Source organism: Cygnus olor, chromosome 5 (assembly GCF_009769625.2).
Source record: "Cygnus olor isolate bCygOlo1 chromosome 5, bCygOlo1.pri.v2, whole genome shotgun sequence".
Lineage (NCBI taxonomy): Eukaryota > Metazoa > Chordata > Aves > Anseriformes > Anatidae > Cygnus > Cygnus olor.
Genome location: NC_049173.1, coordinates 24,266,186 through 24,288,423, shown reverse-complemented (window position 1 = coordinate 24,288,423; position 22,238 = coordinate 24,266,186). Strand labels below are relative to the sequence as shown.

The following is a 22,238-nucleotide window of genomic DNA, read 5'->3' as shown; positions in this document are numbered from 1 at the left end:
GTTCTTGTTACTACCAGAGCTGAATCAGCAGCTCAGCCAAGAATCAGGCACGCTATTCTATCTGCTCTTAAAGAGAGGGGTCTGTTCGGAGCTGCTTCCTTCTCCACGGTCTACACAGGACCCAGGATCAGAGTACCGAGTCCTGAGCGTGGATGGGCACCCAGGTGGTGGGTCCTCACCTGCTGCATTCCCTCTGTCCCCCTGCAGAACCTCTGGAGCTGGGCGCTCAGACGAAGGGTTTCCTGCTGCAGCTTCTTCTGGTCATCCAGGCACTGTAAGACCAGGCCTCGGAGGTGCGTCACCTCTGCTTGCAGAGCGCTGCACATGCAGCCCGCGGCGGGAGGCACAGCCTTTCCTTCACTGCACGGCACGGCTGGACTCAGGCAAGGAGGCTGCAGAGACGAGAAGGGAAGTCAGGCTGGGTTTGGGTGGGAGGGAGGGAACCTTTAGGCCACTTCTGTAAGCCACGAGAAGAAACCATGCAGAGGAAATGTTACCCCATCTCAGTTTTTGACTTCCCAAACTTCTAGCAGCCAGGTCAGCAAGCTGCCAGTCATTATGTCATCAGTACAAAGTGACATTCTTCTTCCTTCTGGGAAAGCTGGTCCTCTCCTCCCCAAAATCCATCTGGTCTACCTCCCTCTCCCTAAGCCTGGGATCTGCACCTCCTCTTGGGACAGAAAACCCCTGGAATAAAGTAGTCTCACAGGTCTCACAGCAATTTCCTATGTCGGTCCCTCTTCTATCTCACAGCAATTTCTGCTTTTCTCTTTTTTTAATCACATTAACTGCATTTTTTCATAAAACTGATCTGATTATTTGCAATTTGACCAAAGCCCAGCTTCACGTCCTAGATTCCCATGAACTGTTATTTTTGCAGCGTTGTCCCTGTTTATCAACAACCCTCTTTTCCTCACCCAGATGAATTAGGCCAATCCAAGAGCTCTTCCCAGCTCTCCCCATAATTCAAACACCACCATTTATGGTCCCAAGAGCTTCTGGCTAAGCATTCACTGTGGAAGACCTGAATACCATTACCCAGTGCTCTGTTTTTGGCTTGTTGAACCCAGCAGGTTCCTCAGGGGCCACTTTGAGTCCTTGAAGTTCCTGGTAAGGGAGAGTCTCCTTCTCAGGCTCTGAAGACGCCATGCTCATAGGAAAAGGGCTGTCAGGCATCGGGATGAATTCCGCATTCTCCAGCTCCTGGACACACCAAAGCAGGACCGTTAGGTATGTTCCCCTTCTCGTTACTGGCCTCATCAGCCAGTGCACCAGTACCCTCTTGTGGTAAAAAAGGAGCTAGGCCTCAAAAGCTCCCCACACAGCACAGATCTGAGAACGTTTCTGAGCATGCCCTACAGGCATGGCATTTGCTCTTCACCAGCCTCAAACCCCACTTTAGGACATTTCTGAGGTACCACATTACCTTCCTCAGCCAGCCAGGGCAGGAGCTGCTGTCACCACTGTTGCCTCCCTTGGCTTCTGTGGTGCTGATCCAGCCCCCCATCCCCCGGTCTGCTTCCATGGTTCCCCGAAAACCTCCGCTGGGATCCGGGGTCTCTGCTTCACGTTCATTTTCCTCTTCCTCTCCTCCTCCAGTTGTGCAGCTCTGAGTCACTGGCAAACAACAGCGACAACTTTACATTTTCCCACCCCTGCTACTCCTCTGGTGCCAAACCCAATTTGGAGCAGAGAAGGTGCAGAAATTAGGGCTGTAAAGCCATAGCGAGAGTACGTGCTGGTGGCATCTCCCTCAGCAGCTGCTTATCTCCTACCACTCCCTGCAGGCCTCCCCAGGAAGGCTTGTGCACAGCAGTCTTTTGCAGCGTCTTGGCCCCAGCCCTCCCACAGGTCCAAGGAACGGGACTCCATCTCCGCAGCAGCTGGCGCATAACGCCCCTTCTCTTATCAGCTCCCTTCAGCAAATTCCTCTCAGCTTTTTCTGGTCGAATCAAAGATTCTCAACTCCAAAGGCCTCGCTGCATCCATGTACTTCCTCCTCTGCTTCACTTCTCTCCTTCCCCCCAGCCTCGGGCCTTCCTCTCCAATGCAGAGCAGCAATTACATTTCCTCCCTCTGAGCCCTTCCGTGAGGCCTTTCAAACACAGAGCTGCAGAACCAAGCTGACCACCAAAGTAACCGAAAACGCAGCTCCCCGGGGCAGGTTACTCACCAGTACCGATGGACAGGCCGCTGCTGTTGGAGCGGATGGTTTTAGAGTTCAATACCTTTTCTGCAGGGGGAACAAACATCATTTCAGTTAGAGAGCCATCAAGAAAGCAAAGGAACTCCTGCAAACAGCACACAACAAAGGCGGTGTTGTAAGACCTAGAGCTCCGAGCAGCTTGGCACATTTCCCCAGAGCCACCTGGCCCGTCCCCGGGCAGGTTTTAGAGTCTAGCCCCTGGCAAGCAACACATCATCATAACCAAGACCCCCCCAAATTTCGTCCCAAACCTACACTTACCAACCACGATGATGGTATGCCAGCCGCGGCATGACAGGTCTGGAACGTGATGCAACGATCCAAATATTGGCCGAGGCCACGAGGTGCAGATATCCGAGCCATGCGCTCTCTCAGTCGGTGTCATCGCCAGGCGCCCATTCCCTCCGTTACCCCAGGCGAAGATATGGTTGTCTGAGGAGAGAGAAATTCAGGAGACTCGATTCACTTGCTCCCTATCAGCCTGTAATCGTTACAGGGATCACAGCCCCTCTGCTGTAACTGCTGTCCCAAAGCATTTGATCTACCAGCTCCGTTTTGCCAACGGGAGGACAAATTGACAACAAATCTAAGAGGCAGCCTCCAAGCCAGCACTCTGCAGCCCAAGGGATAGAAAATGTTTGCTGCTGCACCAGGACAATGCAGAGCCGGGTCACAGACAGTCCCAGTCTAGGAAGATTTCTTTTTTTTATTTCAGAGCATTGCTGTGGAGGCGATCCAGGAAACGCACAGTGGGAGCCCGTTAACCACCCTGCAGATCTAGTCCCAAAGACCCCACCGCAACCTCGTAAAGACCCACTCACCGTCGGTAGCAGCTATGGTGAACTCATCGCCGCATGAAACCCTGATCACCTGCTTACCCCCCAGGGGGCCTGCCAGCAGGTTAATTCCCAGGTGCTTCTTATAGTCCCCAACACCAAGCTGTCCGCACTTGTTGGAGCCGAAGGTCAGCAGGCGGCCTCGCTCTGAGAGGAGGAACGAGGAGACGGTCACAGCGAGGGCCCGACGTGGAAGCAGCCATGCACGCAGAGAGCTAGCAGCAACAGCCCACGACCAGGAAGGTCTCTGCTGAGAAGCCAGCCAGGCTGGGAGGGAACAGTGCCAGCCGAGAGGGACGGCTGCAGCCTGGGAACACCCCAGTTCCTTCTCCCTTTGCTCCCCTGTTCTGATGCTGAGGACTGGGACTCCTCGCAAACCTCTGCCTGAGTTAGGCTTTGCCCAGGTGACACCAGTCATAAACGATTCCTCCGCTATCCCAGAGGATAATGGATATCCCATAACTCTCCCCCCATTTTTTTTCTTAAAAGAAGAAAAACAGAAAATGGAGGGTTAATCCAGCAGCTGATGCTTCTGCTTCAGCTGAGAAACAGATATGCTTGGTTCCTGGAGCAGGCACGAGCCCCCCTACCAAGAACATAGCCTTCAGTGTCAAGGGGCTGGCAATCATAGCATTGATAGCACTGCTTCACCAAGAGAAGCCAGGCTGCAAGGGCAAAGGCGATATAAAGGAATAGGCAACCGGTATTCGTTCCTTAACGCATGTGGCTCACCATCAATGGAAGCTGTGTGCGTCTTCCCCGGAGAAATGGTTCGGATCTTGTAGAAGGAGAGCTGCTTGGCCAGGGTAAGCGAAGTAGCATAGGGCACCTCACAGTACGTCTGAGAACGGACGGAAGGGTGAGCAGAGGGTGAAGGACCACGCATTCACCAGCTAAGACCTACTCAAGCAGGTCTTGGCAGACCACATTAACCTAGACGGTCCCGACGCAGGTATGGGAAACTTCACGAGTGACATGGAACCTGTCCGAAGCTCCCCTGGAGCAGCTCACTACCTGTTTCACTACCTCAGATCTGGCACAAGCCCACATGGCAGACAGGAAGCTGAGGAACAATTTGCCGCTCCCGCCAGTACCAGCACCCGTTGCCTTTTACTGGAACTAACAAATTGGCACTAATCTAATGAACTGTCACAAGACCTTAATTTCCCTATATACTACTGACTGCTGGATGCTGAAGCCGGGTCCCAAATGCACTTACATCATGGTTAATTATCCCCGATGTGCACTGATTCAGGCCCAGCTTGTTGAACTCGTTGAGTCCGCACGCCAACACTTTGCCTGTCTGGGTGAGCAGGAAGGTCCCATCGCAGCCACAGTGAACGGACACAATGGTCAAAGTCTTTGGAACATCCACCTGTGCGGAAGAAACGCATCCTGAGAAAATCAAAATGCCAACACCTACAACACAGAAGCCAGCATACAAAAAACGTACTGGGTTGGAAAGCAGTGGTTCCGACAGTCTGAGCACTAACAGCCCCTAATTCTATTGCTTTGAATAAAAGCGTAAGAGCATCTTAAAGTCTGTAGCGTACTGAAGCGCTGGTAGCAGTGCAGAAATTCAAGGCATTCTTGACCTTGTGTGCAGACACCTCTGAGCCAGCAGAGGAACCGGAAGCGTGGTGGAGAGGCATCCCAGCCAGTTGGGGTCTGCGAGCACCAGAGCCAGGAGGCAAGCAGGGCTGGGTCTGTGCTGTGTGCGTATGACACTGTGTGGCTGCAGATATTTGGCTACCAGGCACACCTTTCCTGGTTTCTAACCCTCAGCGGGTTAGCTTACCTCGACTATCTCTTGCACTGTGTTTCAAGAGGGTTTTTACTTTGAACTCATCTTATTGAACTCATATTATGTGAAATTCAAAGACTCACAGCTGTTTGCAGTGCTGTGAGTTTCCTGTACGGACCCAAGGCACACAATTTAGTATTTCCTACTATGATTTCTAAAATACTAAGTTCAGCAGTTCCCGTTTCAGCTTGGAGATCAGCTCTAAGTCATCATACTGGCTAGTTTGGAAGTAGCACATCCCTTTGCCATGATCTCTGGGGATAAATGAAGCAAAATGAAGTGAAAGTAAAACCCTTGCAAACTCTACGATACCTCAAAAACAAACAAACGAAACATGCCCGAGCCTCAGGCGGCTAATATTTCTGAACAGCAACTAATTTGGAGTTATGCCCATGCAGATTTTGGGAAGGAGCAGTCTCAGGAGCTCTACCTTCTGAGGTGTGTAGTGATCTTCTTCTGAATCCAAGCCCAAGCGCCCTGCATCAGTGAAAACAGACCAGTTAGAAATGGCCTCGGAAGGTACCCACCCGTAAGAACTGGTACGGTCTCTCCCTGGTTCTAAATCTCCCGACAGAACTGGAAACCTGCCCCCATACACATCACTGCCTGCCAGTCCTGAAGGCAATCTAACCCCGCTCACACAATGACTGCCCTATCCACAAGGAATTCCCGTCCATTTGGGAAAGAAAGTCCCAAAGAAACAATGTTCTTTGTCCCCCAGCACATCAGACAGCCCTCACCGGGCCCAGCACTGCACACCTGCACCAAGCTGCTGTCTGGAGCAGCGCCTTTATGTTCCAGGGAAACAACTTACCGTACTCCCCACAGCCCCACGTGTAAACTTCCCTGTTCCTGGTCAGCACCGCCACGTGGTTATCTCCACACGAGACCTGCTCCACGGGGTTGGTAAGGAAGAAGTCCAGCTGCAGGGGCTCAAGTACTTCAGAGCCATGAGCCTTGTCAACGCCAATGCATCCGTAATAGTCTGAGCCAAAGGCATACACCTGGCCCTCATCTGCAGGAGGCAGCAGAAGCTCAGTCAGCACACAGAGCTTGTATTAGGCTGTGCATTAACCTCTTAGGACATGGCCAGAGCAACCTATTTTCTGTTATCGCCCTCATTTTTTGTGCAGAATAATGTCAGCAGGAAGCTATGGAGTCTTTTCTTGATGACAGCAAGCACTACAACCTGCACCGTTTTCAGGCCACCAGTGTCAAAGAACAAACCCTCAGGCAGAACCTGCCACTTTCTGTTACAGAAACCCACAAATTGACATGTGGCTCCCTAAATCACTCCTCCAGCACACTGAGCACCTGAGCTCAGCCCTGTCAAGCCTGGGCTTTTCCAGCACTGGCAAAGTAAGCTGGAAAATGACTAGTTGGTATCTCAAACTTTCTGAATTAAATAGCAAATCTTGGATACAACTCTTCTTTCATCACTGGGGGGCTTTTTCACCCACACAGTCCAAAAAGAGTTTCAAACACATTTGCCATCTCGGATTCAGGCCCCTCTGCCTTTAATACAGAGTACGTGTGGAGGCAACATACATAGCATTAAGAGCAAGGACTCTGCATGGCCATGAGGAGCTGTGCTCAACACTCATCTTCACCACCAAATAGGGGTGCATCCTTTGGAAAAAAATACACTCAGACTTCTTGGGAGTCAACATTTTCCCCTGTACAATAACATTCATCTATCTCCACTACTGTGTCTGTGCTCTACAAAGCTGAAGGGCAGGTAACACGTGGAACTTTCTCCTTTTCTCCTCACCTTACTGTGAAAGCAAACAAGCCCACAGCAGAGCAAAGCGAGGGGATGGCGGTCCCCTCCCAGCTCTCACCTGTGATGCAGACTGTGAAATCATCTCCGCAGGACACCTGGCGGATGGCTTTTCCTTGAAGCTTCTCCACGTGCTTTGGCTGTCGGTAGGACGCTCTGTCTCCATGCCCCAGCTGCCCGTGCAGCTTGGTGCCCCCCTGCATATTCTGCAAGACAAAAACATCTGGTAAGCATCCACAGCTCCAGAGAAGGTGCCAATAATCACACCACCTCCAAGGAACAACAGAAGACAGCAAAGAGCAAGAGAAAGCGTTAACTACTCTAGGGAAGAGACTGCTAGCTACGTGGCACAACAGCAGGCAACATTTTAAACAGCAGCACAAATTTTCAGGCAGTTGTGCACTAATGACTGATGTGGTGTCAGGACAGCAGCTGGTGGGTTTAAGCAGAGGTGAGGAATCCTAGTCTCATCTGCCAGGCTACAGAATCCACTTCTCTGCTGCAGGACTGCAATTCATCCTTCAGCTTTTTAATCTACATTTCTAAATTCTAATGGCTGCAAAGAAACCTGTAACATTAAACAAATGTCACCTAAGTGGCCAGATCTACCAAGTCTACAGAGAAAAAGAAAAAAATAAAAAAATCAAAACAACAACTTTGAGTAGCGTTGAAGCTGAAAATAGAATATTAATAACCAGCTCAACGTTTTCAATGGCCATTCTTGTAGGAACATCCATCAAATGACACTAAATTGTTCTCTTCCTGTTTGGATCTTTCTTCTCTTACCCATCTACTAGAATTTTCTGGTCTGTCTTAACATATTCTGTATCATCACTGCAAAAGCCTGTGTAAACCTGGAGATGCAGAGTACCTCCACGTCATTGACCATCTCAGTCCAAGACTGAGCTCAGTTGTTTTAAATGCATTAGATGCCACCACTTTGTTCACTTTAAGCTACTGCAGAATTTCCGCTCATAATAAAAAGCAGAGTTGTTTAGTACAAGACAGCTCTGGTTTCATCAACAAGTTGCTTCGCAGGTGACATCTCTATTACAGTGAAGCCACCCATCCCAACCCTCCTGGTCTTGAAAAACGTTCCTCAAAAATATACAAATCAACAGATACATATCCTCCGTTGCATTTCTAGTAGTCAGGAAGGTGAAGAAGAGATGTTTAGCTCTGTGTCTGGGCCTACAGGCCCACCACCGACAATCCTCAAGTGCACAATCTCCAATACACCTCCCGGCATGATGGAAAACTTCACCCAAAACCACATTTGTCTTGGGAGACCAAGACTTGGGTCAGTGTCGAAGCAGATGGCCTCCAGCAGTGCCCACTGCCATCAAATTTCTCCTTTTCCATGCTGCGCTTCCATCTGATTCTAACGTGAGTGGTGAGCGGTGGATCAGGACTCTCCCCCCCCGTTACCCCCTTCCTGCAGTTCCTCTCACTTACCACCCAGGTGTAGAGCTCCTTCTCCACTGTCACCACAGCAAAATGCGTGTTACCAGCACACACCTGGCGTGCGCTGCAGCCACTTTTGATGGCATCCAGCTTCTGGGGGGTGGACTTCCCGCCCCCCCAAACATACACCTCACTAGTGCGCGAAGTCACCACTGCAATGGGAGCCTCGTTCATGGTACTCGACCTGCACAAGGAGCCCCCCACAAAACACACACGCTTTTAGTGATTTTGAGATCACTGTCATTACACAGTTTCCTACTGCTCTCTCCCAGTTTCTAAAAGCCCAGGCTGCAGCCCTTTGCAACCATTCATGGTTTGTATTTCCACAAAATGCTCTCTTTGTTCTGGTGCCTCAATTGCTATAGACAGGCTCAGAATCAGATACGTCTCAGAGCAGAAGAGAAAACAGGCTCCAGTGAGCGTTAAAGGAAACCTACAATCCAACTGAGGTCATAAAAAAAAGCAAACACCCGGGCTTTCAGTGAGTGGCCATGGAGTTGTTCTCAATTCTGAAAAAAATAGTCACGAAATTTTGCTCAAAAACCAGAAACATCCAAAAGCTGATAAATTCCCTCTATCTCCTCTAAATTACAGGCTTTCCATCTGAGGGAAAAATTTAACTCTTCAATGCAGACAGTTGATGTAGTAGTAGTAGTTGATTACTACTTGTAATCAAGTAGTTGTAATCAAGAAGTTGTAATCAAAGTAAACAGTTTGTGAGCAACCCGTAAGCTGGAACAACCTCACCTAAAGTGCTCGGGTAGAATTTGACCTTTTTTTCCTGATAAACTTGGAAGTACTATCTGATAATTCAAGAGATATGTGTCACATGTATGCAGCTTTACATGTCACAGAAACTATCTGCTTCATGGAGCAACCCCGCTTACAGTCTTGTTGGGGACTGGATAGAACCTCTGCACACATCCAGTTTTATGAAAGATATTCATGTTCATTTCATAGTCAACATTCAGACAGTTATATTTCTCCTGCTCAAGGAAATCTGCCTGAAAGGAGGGATTTACGTTACAGCCTCACATACGTGGGCTGTGACGACTACATCCGCAGTAGGGCGGATTACAGCTGTGCGGGACCTGCTGAGGTAAGGAGCCAGCCATACATAGAGGCAAGATACAAAAGGCAGAGTAAAATGTGGGACAACAACCACGTAACAAATTTGTCAAATTCCTAGCATTTAGGGATCTTCTAAACAACACCATCCCATTAAGGTTGCCACAGACTAACACTCTCGGCAAAGTTCCTCTCTGGGGAGCTGTTCTATCCCGACTTCCTTTCAAACATATGCCCAAATAATTACCTCGGTCGCTTATTTGGCCCATTAAGCAGTGTGACTTTCTCTTCCATCTCCCTGCCAAAGGACAAAAAACATTTTAGGAAACAGCAACGCATCTCCCAAAGCAATTTACTGACGAGCAGCATACACAGTCTGCTTTCCTTTCCTATAAAATGCTGCTCCCTCTTGGAGGAAACGCAGCAGCTTATTGCCACCTCCTAGCAATACACGAAGTAGGGCAGAAGTAATGTGCCATAAAGCTAACAAACTTCCAGGAGTGCAGAGGACAAACTAGGTAATTACTAGAACTTGATCAACCAATACTTATATTGCACTAGAACGATCTTAAAAGACTACATATTATCAGGATTTGGGATTTATGTTTATATAGTGCGTGCAGCAAGACAAAACTCAAACTCTGTTGACCACCAAGTAGCAATCTCAGCATAAAGGACTAAGCCTACTGCCCTCCAGGCAACCAAAGTGGGATTCAAACAGTCCATAATTCTGTTCCACCATTCATAAACAGACAGTCCGTGCAGGCTGGTTGTCAAACTAAGCTCAAATGGACCACTTTCAATGCAACTCCCTCAGGAAAAAGGAGGCACGGGAAAAAAAAGTGCAAGTGTCTACACTGTACAAGACATATATTATGAAAGGCCTTTTTCAATGACCACGTGAGGATCTAAGTCTAGCACTCCAGTCAGAGGCTTGAAGAGCAAGAACCAGCATTCCTCAAAGGACTGTCAGAAAGGGTCTCAAGGTTCTCAGTACAACAGCTTCTGAGACAAAGGGTGCAGAGACCTCTCATGTACCAACAAGACAAGGATTGATGAGGAAACAAGACAGCAAAAATGCACTTTTCTCCTAAAGAAGATGAAATGTACTTCGACAACTGCCTCGCATCAGGCCAAATTAACTTAAGGACTTTGCTTCAAAATTGTAAACGCTGCTAGTCTGCACAACCCCCTTCTGCCACCCGGCTTGTCCAGGTTTCAGGCAACACCATCCATCCCGTTACCTCCTCCGTTTGCTGAGGATGGGCTGTTCCAGCAGTTCATCTGCAGTAGGTCTTTTCTCTGGATCCTGAAAGAGGTGAGCAACAAGTCATTCTCTAGGGAACGCCCATCACCTACCGTGATGATTGAACCTTGGTCCGAGGTTGCACGGACCTTCTTCCCTGGCTCCTTTCAGAAGGGAAAGGAACTGATCAGATATTCGGAACGAACAGGGATAAATGCCAGGGATGTGCAGTACAGACTTCCCCACTCTGAAAGTATCAATACTATGTTTGCTTCCAAAAAATTACATTTCTACAGAAACCCAGAGTTACGGTCAAAAAGCCAGAACCTTAAGCGGCTGTGCTGAGATGATGCTCTCATCTCCACAACACTGCGTGAGAAAATAATTGCTTCTGCCAGCCTGTACGATAATTGTAATCAGAGCAAAACCAGCATCCCTCCAGAGCCTGCAGGACTGAAAGGCAGCTTGAGATGATGCTCTTATACAACCGGAGGAAGCCCAACCTTAGCGATGCCTCAGGCCTCATAGAAATCGCCCTGTATCAACAGCCCTCATGCTGCAACAGGCACATCATTCCCCTTCACCCCTGAACCGCGTGGCTTAGGAAGCTGGGCAGCGGTTTCTGAAAATTAAGAAGTATTTCACCAACCTGATCAAGGCAGGAATGCACCATCTGGATTAGCTCCCGAGAATAGACAGTGGAATCAACCTCCATGGCGCGATTCCCCTGTACAATCTTCACACAAAGGTTCAGGGGATTCTAGGCAAAAAACCAAACAAACAAAACCAGAAACCATCAGTTCTCTGATCAGAACACATCCCTCTTCCTCCCCGCCTAGGAGGTTCTCCAGAATCCTGATAATTCCTGCAGGAATGGTACCCCTGATAGCTAGGACTTGGTGGCAACATCCACTTTTTCACCAAATCCCCTGACAGTGGAAGGAGGACAGATCCCCCTCTGCACGCAAGCTCCTACACAGCATATTGCCATTAAAACACCACACAGCAGCACAGTCACTGCTCACTCGGTAGCCGTGATGAGAGGAAGTCAGAAAATGACGTATTTTCCCATGACTAAGAGCTACAGAATCATACACTATGTCAGCCTGCAGCTTTTCCCACCTCATGCCAGGCAAATCACATATTCCAGCCAGCAACGCTCCCTTTTACCGTTTCCCTGCCAGCCTGACCACTCTTCTCTTGCACCCGAACTTCGCGAAAGGGAAACAGGACTAAATCCTATGAAACTTGAAGGCAGGAAGTTTTCCCCACAGAATGTTGCACAGAAAATTCATAGCTAGTAATGCTTCGGAAAAACAAACAAACAGCCAGCCCTACACAATCACAACCTTCCCCCGTGTGGAGAAACGGATGTTTCACTCACAACCAGGATACAAATTAGCACAGTTTACATTCTGCATCTGGTAAACCCAGAGCTGCAGACAAGGTGGGGCTGTGGCAGAGGCCACAGAGGCACCTGGAGTGCAGGGTAGGGGAAATCTTGCAGACAATCTCTGGCTGTTGTTGGCAATCCCAAGCCACTGTTTTCTTAATCAGCAGATTTAAACAACAACGAAAAAAAACGCAAGTGTATAACACAGGGTGATAAAAACAAGGTTATTCAGTCCATCCTGGTTTGCAGACTTACAGTAGCATCAAAGGTCCTCTTCAAAGTAAGAAGCTCAAAGATGACACAGCCCACAGCCCAGATATCTGATTTGAAGTTGTATTTCACACCCTGGCAGAGTTCTGGGGACATGTAGTAAGGAGTTCCCACCAGCTAGGAAAAAAAAAAAAAAAAGAACATTTGAAAATCATAAACAATCCAGCATTTTTCAATTCTGAAGCTCTGCATCCATCCTGATCACACAGGCCCACGAGCGTCAGGGCTCAGCACAGCCCTGACACGCAGCACTAGTGACACAGGTGACTCACCCCACCAACACGTGCTGGAGGGATGGGAACAAGCACGTTTCTTCCCTTCTCATCCACAACCCTGGGCCTGCGTTTCTTAGAAGCTCCTAGACACTCGTGCTCAGATTCTGATGTGGCACATACTTCTCAGTGGAGCAGCAGGCACGACAACACGGCAAGGACTTGTCCCTCTCTTACATATAGAGGCAATTAGAGGTATTTAAAGGCAAACAGGGATTCCTGTACTGACCGGATACACAGAAACCCCGACAAGAGGTTGATGAAAAGGGATCTTGCAGAGACGCCAGCCCATGCCTATGGAGCCTCTCTGATCATAAGGCACTGCAGGGATAAAGACCACTGTCTTTGACCAAAGTTATTTTGGGGTCAGTATCTAGAAAGCTGGCTTGGGTCCCACCTGAAAGACTTCCACTTCAGAAGTGGGCTTTCCGGAACAATTGGTTTAAGTAAATCCAAAAATGCCCCAAATCCAAAAACCCAACACTTAGAGAACAGAGAAGCCCTTCCAGCTACAACAGAAATAGTGGCAGAGCTCAAAGTCACAATGAGGAGATACAGAAAGAGCGTGACAAAAGGGGTAAGAATGAAGCTGTCACGAATGGAGCTCATTTCCTAGCAAGCAAGCAGTCAGTGAAATAAAGTGAAAAAGACAGAATTTAAGAGAGGAGGAAATATTTATAGTTGCCCTCTTCAACTCTCTGAGCAAAGCTCCAAGGATTACGAAGGCTGTGGCTTTCATTAGACTCTAATAGTACACCTGACACCTAACGGGCACATTCCGAATCTGTCGCCTACCTTCCATTTCCTTTTACGCAGCGTGACAGGTACAGAGCTGCACGAGTCCTAACCACAGGAAGGGTTAGAAACCCAGCCAGCCGGAATATCATAGGGAGAACTAGGACACTGCACCTACACTGTCCTGTGCTTAAAAAACGTGCAAGACATTTTTCTGTATCTTTCCTGGTAACTGGGAGAAAGGGGGGATAAGTTAAAAATGCTCAGTTAGTAAGCAACATGTATGCGTTTCACAAAATCATAAAGATATAAAAATTTTATAAAATCATACTTAGACCGTTACAATTACAAACTTTGTAACGAAAACCAGTAACAATAACTGGTTTGCACTCATTTTGCAACATATAACTTCCCGACTCCATTGGTCATTACATCACAAATTGAAGAGCCAACCTACAGCACCAACAACATAAACAGAAAGATGGTTGAAAGTATTTACTTCAAAATCTTTCATTAGTGAAGAAGGAGGGGGAAAAAAAGCTCATAGGCGTAGATAAACATACATAACACAGGCAAAAAAAAAACACCAGGAAATTTATAGCACAGATGACAGTTCCTCTGAGAGCCAGAAAGCCATGAAAAATGTGATGCAACAAATGGTTTTGCTATAGCCCAGCTTAGGAAGTGCTTTATGCAGTAGCCCTGAGTTCCCATTTACTGTCCGACTGCACAATAACGTTCACATTCTGGAAGGAAGTTGGCAAGTGTTTAACTGCACATCCTAACAGAACACCGACAGCTTGCGTTAAGTCCAATTATAAGGCCTGGTAAAGGGAAATGCAACCTGGCTTGCATCCTAAAATGTAATAAAAGCCTTTAGCAGATAGGAATTCCAGACAATGCCTTCCTTTCCAAGCCCAGTGCTCAACCACAGAAATTAATGGAGCTGAGAAATCTAAGCTGAGCCTTTCAGGTGCCTGCAATACAGCTTACCCTGTTTCATAACTCTGGCTGTGAAACTGCTTTCTGGAAGGGTCTGGAACTAAGCCAAACTTGACAGCCTTCTGGTAGAATTAATCTCCTGTGCAAGCTTTGTCTCCCTTCCCCCCCCCCCCCCCCCCCCCCCCCCCCCCAAGAGCATTACTAATAAACTATACTAACTATCTTGTTACCATAAGAAGCACACCTGCCTATCTTGCTTCTTTGTAATTCAGTTCAGAGTCTAAATATTAGAGAGATAGGAGGCACGGTGCAATCTCGGGCAAACACAGCCAAGCAATCTCAGACCCAGCTGAGGCAAAAATCCCCGTTAGCACAGCAGAATGACCAGGTTAACTTAACTTGCTAAGACGGGCTTAACGAGCGCTGAGGGAGAGTTTACTGATGTGACTATGCTGCTGTCTGTGTGCCCTCTGATACCACCACCTTCATCTTATGAAAATTCACCTTTGGAACTCCCGTACTAGGTACCAGGGAAAGAAGAGTGCTCTCTAACATAGTTATGCTGGCTCTGGTACAATTCCATGCCCACAGTGTCACTTATCTTTAGTCTGCTGTTGCTTTGGAGACAGGTAGACCTCCAAAAGATAACCTGGGAGCAAGGATAACTGTAGGCTGCAACACATCAGCAAATCTGCCCATGTCAGTGAGATAAGTTAGGTAGAGAGGAGAAGGAAAAACAGAATACAAGCAGCAAGAAAGTTCAGCATTCCTGGGCTTCTGCAAGGCATGCAGAGATGAAAGGGAAAACAACAAAACCTGCTGGGTTCTGCACGGAAGGCAGCAGATACTCACGGTCTCAGCCATGGAGTACTCAGAGTTCAGCTTCTTTGCCAACCCATAGTCTCCCAGTTTAATCAGGTTTGCCTTGGTTAGGAAGATATTTAATGTCTTTATATCTCTGAAAGGAGACAGAAAAATGCAGATGTTCAAATATACTTCCAGATTTCATAGTTTTCCACACGCTCCCCCTCCCCATGAGGTAACTCCTGCTCTAACAGCAGGCTCTCACACCAGCAGCAATCTGACCCCAGGTACTGGGACAGTAACTGGAGTTACCCACAAAACACAACACAGTCTAAAAGGTTCAGGCTTTCAGACACCTACATAAAAACCATGAGCAAAGACGGTTCTTTTCCTCCTCTCAGTCTCTTCTCAGTTGAAGACCACTGAACAAGTCTTATTTTCCTCCCTGCTTTAATAAAAGGACCCAAGCCAGGTGTCTCTGAGCTCACTTAAAAACACGTATGTACGTATGCACGCAAATAAAAACACACACACGAGGTGCGAAACAGATGTCACTCTAGATCTTAAGCACAACATCCCTCTACCTTTCACCTCAGGAACAGCTCTATAATTTCAGCATGATGTACTATACCCCAAAGATCAAGTCTGATGGCCACAAAAATGTGGAACACCAAAACTCTTTGAAAACATTTTGTTCTAGAGGGAATAGCTTATACGTAGATTCACAGATCAATACAGAGAGGAAGCCCCCACAGCACGATATGCTTCCCATGGCCGATGCTTCTCAACACCCCCTTTTCCTAACGTACCATCAACAACTTCCCAGTGCAGATCAGGACAACACCAAGTAAAGCAGCACTTTGCATTCATCCACTTGGGGCATCGCAAAGTCCTGGGTCACTCTGACAATGTCTGCAGCAGAAGGAAATCACTGCAAACATTTAAATAACCGTTCAATTCATTGTTATGGAAGGATTTGGGGCCACGCATGTTCCTAGACCACGAACCCTGCTGTGAAGACGGGCACCAGAGGTGATAAGCAGGAAATTACAGCAAAGCAGGACAGACACGACATCCGCTTTAGGCCAAAAGCATAGGCACTGCTTTGTGGAGTGTAAGGTACCAACTCTTCGTTATCGAGACTTGCTAATTACGAGATTGAGAATGGCAGCAGCAAGGATGCTGTCTCAAAGAACATGTCCTCACGTGGTCACAGGAAGACGTTGTGCAGCACGCAACCCAGCCTTGCTGGAAAGGGCTGTCTGTGTGCGGTACTCCCAGACCCCCACAGCTTCCTCACTCTGCCCATGCACTGGGCACTCGTGGAGCACCCATAAGCAATGAAATTTACCCCTTGCAAACAGGAAAAGCTAACTAGCTCCTCATCAAAATCTCAGAGTCAGTGTCTAAATTACCACTACCTGCTAACGAGCTATCATTACTTCCTTAAATAATAGGCCAAACACACGGGATTTAGCCAAATTTGGGACAAACCTTCACCCGCGTGATCTTCTAGCAAAGCATCAATGCGGAGTCTTCACCCTCCTCACCCTCCAGGAACTACATAAGGATGTACGCGGCAGTCTGAAGCTATTACTTGTGGAGCATGTGGGAAGTGCCCTTGGCCAGCAGTAACTGTTCTTCCTACCCACTTTAGCAAACATCGTTTATGTGCTGTGGCAATAAATGGCCAAATTAATCCTTTCCCATATGGATTAACTCCTCGTTCACAAAAGTGCAAAGACAAGCATTCCATTTTCAAATAAAAGACTTCTTCCATGTTTATTACATTACTGTTTCTACCCCAATAAAAAAGTCTTTACAGAAGTGATATTTAGCATCTAAACAGTCCAGCTATGCTCTGAACAGAGAAACTGTGTTTCCTTTAAATACAGAAGCAAAGGTTACTCAAAGGAGTAACTTACATCCAGGAATGGCGAGATGAGATCATTACCTCAGCTTTACTCCATGCTGCACTTACCTGTGAAGAATTCCTGCTCGGTGAATGCAGCTCACAGCTGAGGCAATTTGAAAGAGATACCAAAGCACCATCTGCAAAAGTAAGAATAACAGGGAGGCTCAAAAACAAACAAACAAAATATCCCAACATCCCTGACACAGAGAGGCACAGCAAGAAGACCTGACCATACCATTTAGATTCTCTTTAAGGAATACGAAAATGTGTCATTCCCTTGAGAATTTCCTGTTAAGGAAATTTCTGGAAAGATATTCTAAAATGTGGCTTGGTCTAGTGTCATTCATAGTGCCTGACCTTATAAACATCACTGAGTTCAATCAAAAAAAAAAAAAAATGATTGCTACTGATCACATGGGAAAGATCTACAGCTGGGGTCTCTGGAATTTGAACTGTGACCATTCAATATTCACCATGAGCCTGAAGGCCTTAAAATGCTTTATATAAGATAAATAAGTGTAATCATCAACCATCTCCATCATGAGGTGGAAGCAGACAGCAGAAAATATGTATAGAAAAAAGAAACAAAAGAAATAGGACAAAAAAAAAAAACAAACCATGGTGAGACAGGTTCAAAGTAACAACTCTGAAAAATAGAAAATGGTCAAGAGACAAACAGTGCCAACCATGAATAACGGTTTGAAAGTGAAATTTTAGCCAAGATGATAAGGTGACCAAAGTCAGTTGAGCTATTTAATTTTTCCTCCCTTGGAAATTTATGCCGTCTAGAGACGGCCAAAAATGAAAATAAAAAAGTTTCTGATCGTCCATAAATGTCTGCAATACTTAACAGGAGAGGAAGTATGGCAGTCCCCAGATTTATACAGAAAATTTCTAAGAGCAATATAGGAGGGAAAAAAAAGTAGCACACTCATATAACCAGCCAGATGCCCAGAACATTAAGCCAGCCCCACCGCTCCCTCAAGCCAGTCCAAATTACCTCTTCTTCAAATAACTTGTCTTTCTGCCGCAGAATCTTATCGTAGAGGTTCCCTCCTGTAATTATAAGTGAGTGAGAAAGACAGAAAGGACCATCTTAGTTAATGGCAGCAGTTACTCCGCTAGCTACTGCTGGAAATGCTCAAATCCCACAAGAGATCCGATGAATCACCACAGCTCTCCCTGCTTACTCTGCACTTCAGCTGGTCAGGCACTCACAAAATTAAGTTCTTCTTCCACCTAAGAACTTCACTAGCATACCTAAGCTTAAGCAGAGATGATTCTTCTTCTAACACCACCACTCAATACTCTGAAAAGTGAACCAGTAAGGTAGGCTAGCAGTCCCTATGGTTTTTTTCCAACCTGTCAGCGCTTCTTGGGATATGCAGACCTCTAGAACCTGTACATCAAATCACGCGAGACTTTGTCCTGCTCAGCAGGAAAAAGAAAAAAAAAAAAGATAGTATATTAAAAAGAAGCACCAAAACAACACAACTATAAGTCACAGAAGTCTCTGAAAACACAAATTATTGCCTTTCCCCACGTACTGCCCAGCTCTGACCTGCCTCTCCATCTGCGCTGCCAAATAGACCGATGAAGAAGTCACAAAGTGTTGACAACAGCAGCGCGAGCCACAGAAGCCTGAAGCCAGCAAACACAGCTTCCTCGGGGCACCTCACAGCTTCAAGACAGAAGACTGAAAAATCAAGGAGAGCTACAAGAAATGATGCAGAGTGCTGTAGGCAGTGAGACTCCCTGCCAGATTAGCATCTTACCAGTAAATCCCAAATCTCTGGTCATATCCTGTTGCTATTCCATTTCCCCATTACTGTATATTACATCCTACCAGTAACAGGACACCAGGCCCTTGCCCGTTCCCACGGGGACAATACAAAGCAGCTTCCTGCTGCGTATCTTCCACCGGTCTGTCAAGTCGTAGAAGTCCAGAAAGGGTGGCAATGGCTCCTCTGCCTCCTTGAGGGACTTTCAGCACTTCCACATTAAGAAGATTTTTCTGATATTCTGGTTAAGATTCACTTTGCATAATTTCTTCTCGTTCTGCCTTGCTATAATCTTCCAACATGCTTTTTTTCCAGCCTTATGTTCACGCTTGTAAATGATCTATGAATGCCTCTTCACATTCACAATTTAACCGAAGTATTTGCTGCTGCCTCGTCTCATGAACCTCTTTCCTTGTGATTCAGACTACAGTTTTTTTAGCAACTTCTGTTCCTCATCTGATTTTTTTTCCATCTTTTTTCTGCTTTTCTGAGCCAAAGTGTAGCACAGCAAGTACTACATCACCAAAAACCTACACAAGGAGACGAATTAGCTCTTGACTCAGATAATCAATACCTCTATGCACACATACTGAAAGAAAACCAAATTACTTTCTTTTTTTGTTTCATCTAATCACATCTAAATTTTGAGACTGTTCTCTCTTCAACAGATGTTTTATAGAATACTTCTTCCCAAATCTAGTTCAGATGTATTCAATTATGTTATTTCCACGATCAATCTGAGTCTTCTGGCACCACTATATACAGACAGAACTGTACGGAGGTCAGTAATTCAGCTTTCTCACCTGTAAAATGGGGCTAATATCTACCTGGATCTGAAAGGCTTTCCCAAATCTCCAGAAAAAAAATGTGTTAATCAAACAGTAAAAACTCTGGATATTTAGCTATACTTTTTGTCCCTGCTATATTTTTGGATTCTGAGAAGTGCAACTAGTCCAGCCTTACTTTACGAATCACAAATTATCTTGGGCTTGAGCATTGTAACAAACAGCAATGCATACTGTGGCAGATAAAACTATTAAGAGCAACCCTTGGCAAACATGATATAACCTCCTTCTCATGTCCCTGCTTCGGTACCGCTCGGACATATTCAGGTAATGCAGGCTATATACTCATCTCCTGGTTATTGTCCCAAGGTAAAGCAAGCAGTTTAGAAACACTGACACACACGTACAGGCATCAGAACCACACACCCCCTCTCCATGTCCTCCAGCGAATTTATAATGGCCCCAAGCGTGCAGTCATTTTGGGGCAGGGAAATAACCCACGGAGTACTCCTAAATCAAAGAGCTAAAGCATCCTTACTCTTGCATTCGAGTCCACCCTGCATAACAAAACGCAGCGAACTCGAGAGGCAAAACCAGCTTTGGCCAATGTGTCAGCCAGGGCGTTTGACAGGTCTGCCATCCTCCCCACCCCCAGTGGAAGCTGTCCGTGTAAGGTGATGACACCATGTCTGCAGTCTTTGCCATCAGAAAAAGCTTCTGCTGACAACCCGAGGCTTAGGGTAACCCCGAGCACGCACAGGACAGCTGGCCAGGTGCGCTGTCCCACGCGCCCCAGTAGGAAGCAGGCTGCAGGTCTGGGTAGGTTCCCTGTTCCAGGGGTATCGGCTGAATATTACCTCTTCTTCCAGCTGTCTAAGGGCAGCTCAGACCCACACGTCAAGTCCTTCCACCTTCCCAGCTGGGACTGTTTACCCTGCAAACTCCAAACGACGCCATCTGATCTGCTCTCGGATGAAACCTGGAAGTTTTCTCCACTACCAGAAGGACTGGATTTTTATTATTTTATTAGTAAGCATAGAAGCTGATAGCGTAAGACAGGAAAAAGTCCTGATCGTGGTGTGCCAACAGATTTTCAAGCTTTGATTTATGATTGCCAAATGAAGGGGTCTGCTTAAGCAACACTGCTGAAAACCAGCCCCGCTCTGTACTGGCAGAGAGGCCCAAATATCCTCACAGTCTCTTCCCACCGCCCTCCTACAGGAGGGAAGGAAGGCACGTTAGAAGTGTACGCCAGCAGTAACCCACTACCCTCACTGCACCAGCTACTCAGAACATGCAAGAAACCATTTACTGCCTGAAATGCCTACGCTACCTACTGGGCTTTTCTTGTGCACCTGAGACACAAATCAATCAGAAGGATTCTCAATCTCTTTTCCAGAGCTACGCAGCAGAATTCACCTCCATTCCTCCACTCCCCCAGGGATACCCCAGCAATACTCCCTGCAGGCTCTGTAGGAGGTAACTCAGAAACATAGCAGCCTCCTGTTTGTAAGTGGGAGCAGGGATCTCACCATTACAGTACTCCAGCTCAATCAGTAACGTGGTGTTATCCATGAAGTGATTGTAGTACGCAATGATGTTCTCATGCTGCAACAGAGCAAGGATAACGATTTCATTCAAAGCATCACGACGCTCCTTTTCTGACAGACGGGTCAGGTCCACCTCCTTCCACACTACAAGTGAGTCATCCTGAAACACAAAAACATCTTTTAATTAAAAACACACTACTCCGAAGAGAACAACATGTGCCTTTATGGCAGGAAATTAAAATTTCAGGAAAGGCAAACAGGCTTTCCTGCCTCTTAAAGGTTTCAGACAAAGATTCTTCACAACAATAAGCTCCGAGTTTTTCTACTTATCGCTAGGAGTAGCGGCCTGAAGCCGTTTTTCTAGCTGGCTGGCACTCCTTCTGAAAAAGGGAACAAGTATTCCAGGGAAGGGATGCGAAGTTTGTTTTGTTTCAGTGAAGACCAAACATACTGTGGTTCGATAAAAGGGAAATACTACCATTCCAACCCTCTATTTACAGGACGTTGTACGAGATCCCTAGCCATACAAGTACCCACGTATTCCTAAAAAACTGTAAGGGAACGAGACTAAGTTTGGCTTGCCCCTGCTGGGCCCACCCATGCCTTTAGATACACTTGGAGTGAATTCCTAAGGGGGCCTCGGGGCTGCCTTCCCCCAGAGAGACCCCAAGAGTTCCCCAGGAGCCAGGACCGGTGCTTTTCTGTGCCAGGCGCTCTGAAGCATGTCGAGGGCCGGGCCGGGCAGCACGACGTGACCTGGGAGCCGCGGGAGGACCGGCTTTTCGGCCAGCTCCGTCCGCTTACGCTAAAATTACGGTTCCGCGCGAGAGTTACCTGTATGAGGTGCCCCCATGTCCTCTGTGACTGGAAGAAAACGCAGAGAAACGAGCAATCTATTAGCGTCTGCACAGCCGCGGCGTCTCCCTGCGAGACCCTACGGGGCTGAGCAGGGGGCGCGCAGGGAGCCCCGGGCCGCCCCCCCACACCCGCGGGGCCTTCCTCGGGGGCAGGGGAGGAAGAGGAGCAGCAGGAGGAGGAGGAGGAAGAGGAGGAGGCGGAGGAGGAAGGGGGCAGAAGGGGCCCGCCGCCGGCCTACCTCGGTACGGCGGTACAGGGTGGCCTCGCCGAAGGCGCCGCGGCCCAGGATGCGGATGGGGATGTAGTGCAGCTCCTCCTGCTCGCCCGGCACGACGCCGCCGCCGCGGGAGCCGGCCCGGCCCGAGGACTCGCTGCCGAAGTCGGAGCTGATGGAGTCGCAGTGCCGCTCGTACTCGCCCAGCGACATGGCGCCGGCTCGGCTCGGCCCGGCCCGGCCGCTCCCTCAGCGCGGCCCCGCGCGCCCCGCGGGCTCCATCTTGGCTCCCGCCGCCGACCCGGAACCGCTCCG

At 47.6% G+C, this 22,238-nt stretch overlaps 1 protein-coding gene across 4 annotated transcripts in view; it reads right to left on the bottom strand.

Moving 5' to 3' along the window:
* The window catches only part of NEK9 (NIMA related kinase 9), a 24,958-nt gene extending 2,720 nt beyond the window's left edge, over positions 1 to 22,238 (bottom strand). The window contains exons 1-22 of one of the 4 annotated variants that reach the window (XM_040558853.1): positions 21,948 to 22,238; positions 21,686 to 21,715; positions 20,834 to 21,011; positions 17,736 to 17,791; positions 16,802 to 16,872; positions 14,869 to 14,974; positions 12,053 to 12,184; positions 11,054 to 11,164; positions 10,403 to 10,467; positions 9,406 to 9,456; positions 8,082 to 8,274; positions 6,688 to 6,832; positions 5,661 to 5,861; positions 5,277 to 5,323; positions 4,262 to 4,417; positions 3,775 to 3,883; positions 3,028 to 3,189; positions 2,468 to 2,638; positions 2,174 to 2,233; positions 1,427 to 1,617; positions 1,039 to 1,203; positions 180 to 392 (exon numbers count right to left, since the gene is read on the bottom strand). In XM_040558853.1, coding sequence (XP_040414787.1) covers positions 180 to 392; positions 1,039 to 1,203; positions 1,427 to 1,617; positions 2,174 to 2,233; positions 2,468 to 2,638; positions 3,028 to 3,189; positions 3,775 to 3,883; positions 4,262 to 4,417; positions 5,277 to 5,323; positions 5,661 to 5,861; positions 6,688 to 6,832; positions 8,082 to 8,274; positions 9,406 to 9,456; positions 10,403 to 10,467; positions 11,054 to 11,164; positions 12,053 to 12,184; positions 14,869 to 14,974; positions 16,802 to 16,872; positions 17,736 to 17,791; positions 20,834 to 21,011; positions 21,686 to 21,715; positions 21,948 to 22,136 — 2,802 coding nt within the window. In that variant the 5' untranslated portion in view covers positions 22,137 to 22,238. The remainder of the gene's footprint in view (positions 1 to 179; positions 393 to 1,038; positions 1,204 to 1,426; positions 1,618 to 2,173; positions 2,234 to 2,467; positions 2,639 to 3,027; positions 3,190 to 3,774; positions 3,884 to 4,261; positions 4,418 to 5,276; positions 5,324 to 5,660; positions 5,862 to 6,687; positions 6,833 to 8,081; positions 8,275 to 9,405; positions 9,457 to 10,402; positions 10,468 to 11,053; positions 11,165 to 12,052; positions 12,185 to 14,868; positions 14,975 to 16,801; positions 16,873 to 17,735; positions 17,792 to 20,833; positions 21,012 to 21,685; positions 21,716 to 21,947) is intronic. The other 3 variants (XM_040558854.1, XM_040558855.1, XM_040558856.1) reach the window with 3 other exon arrangements.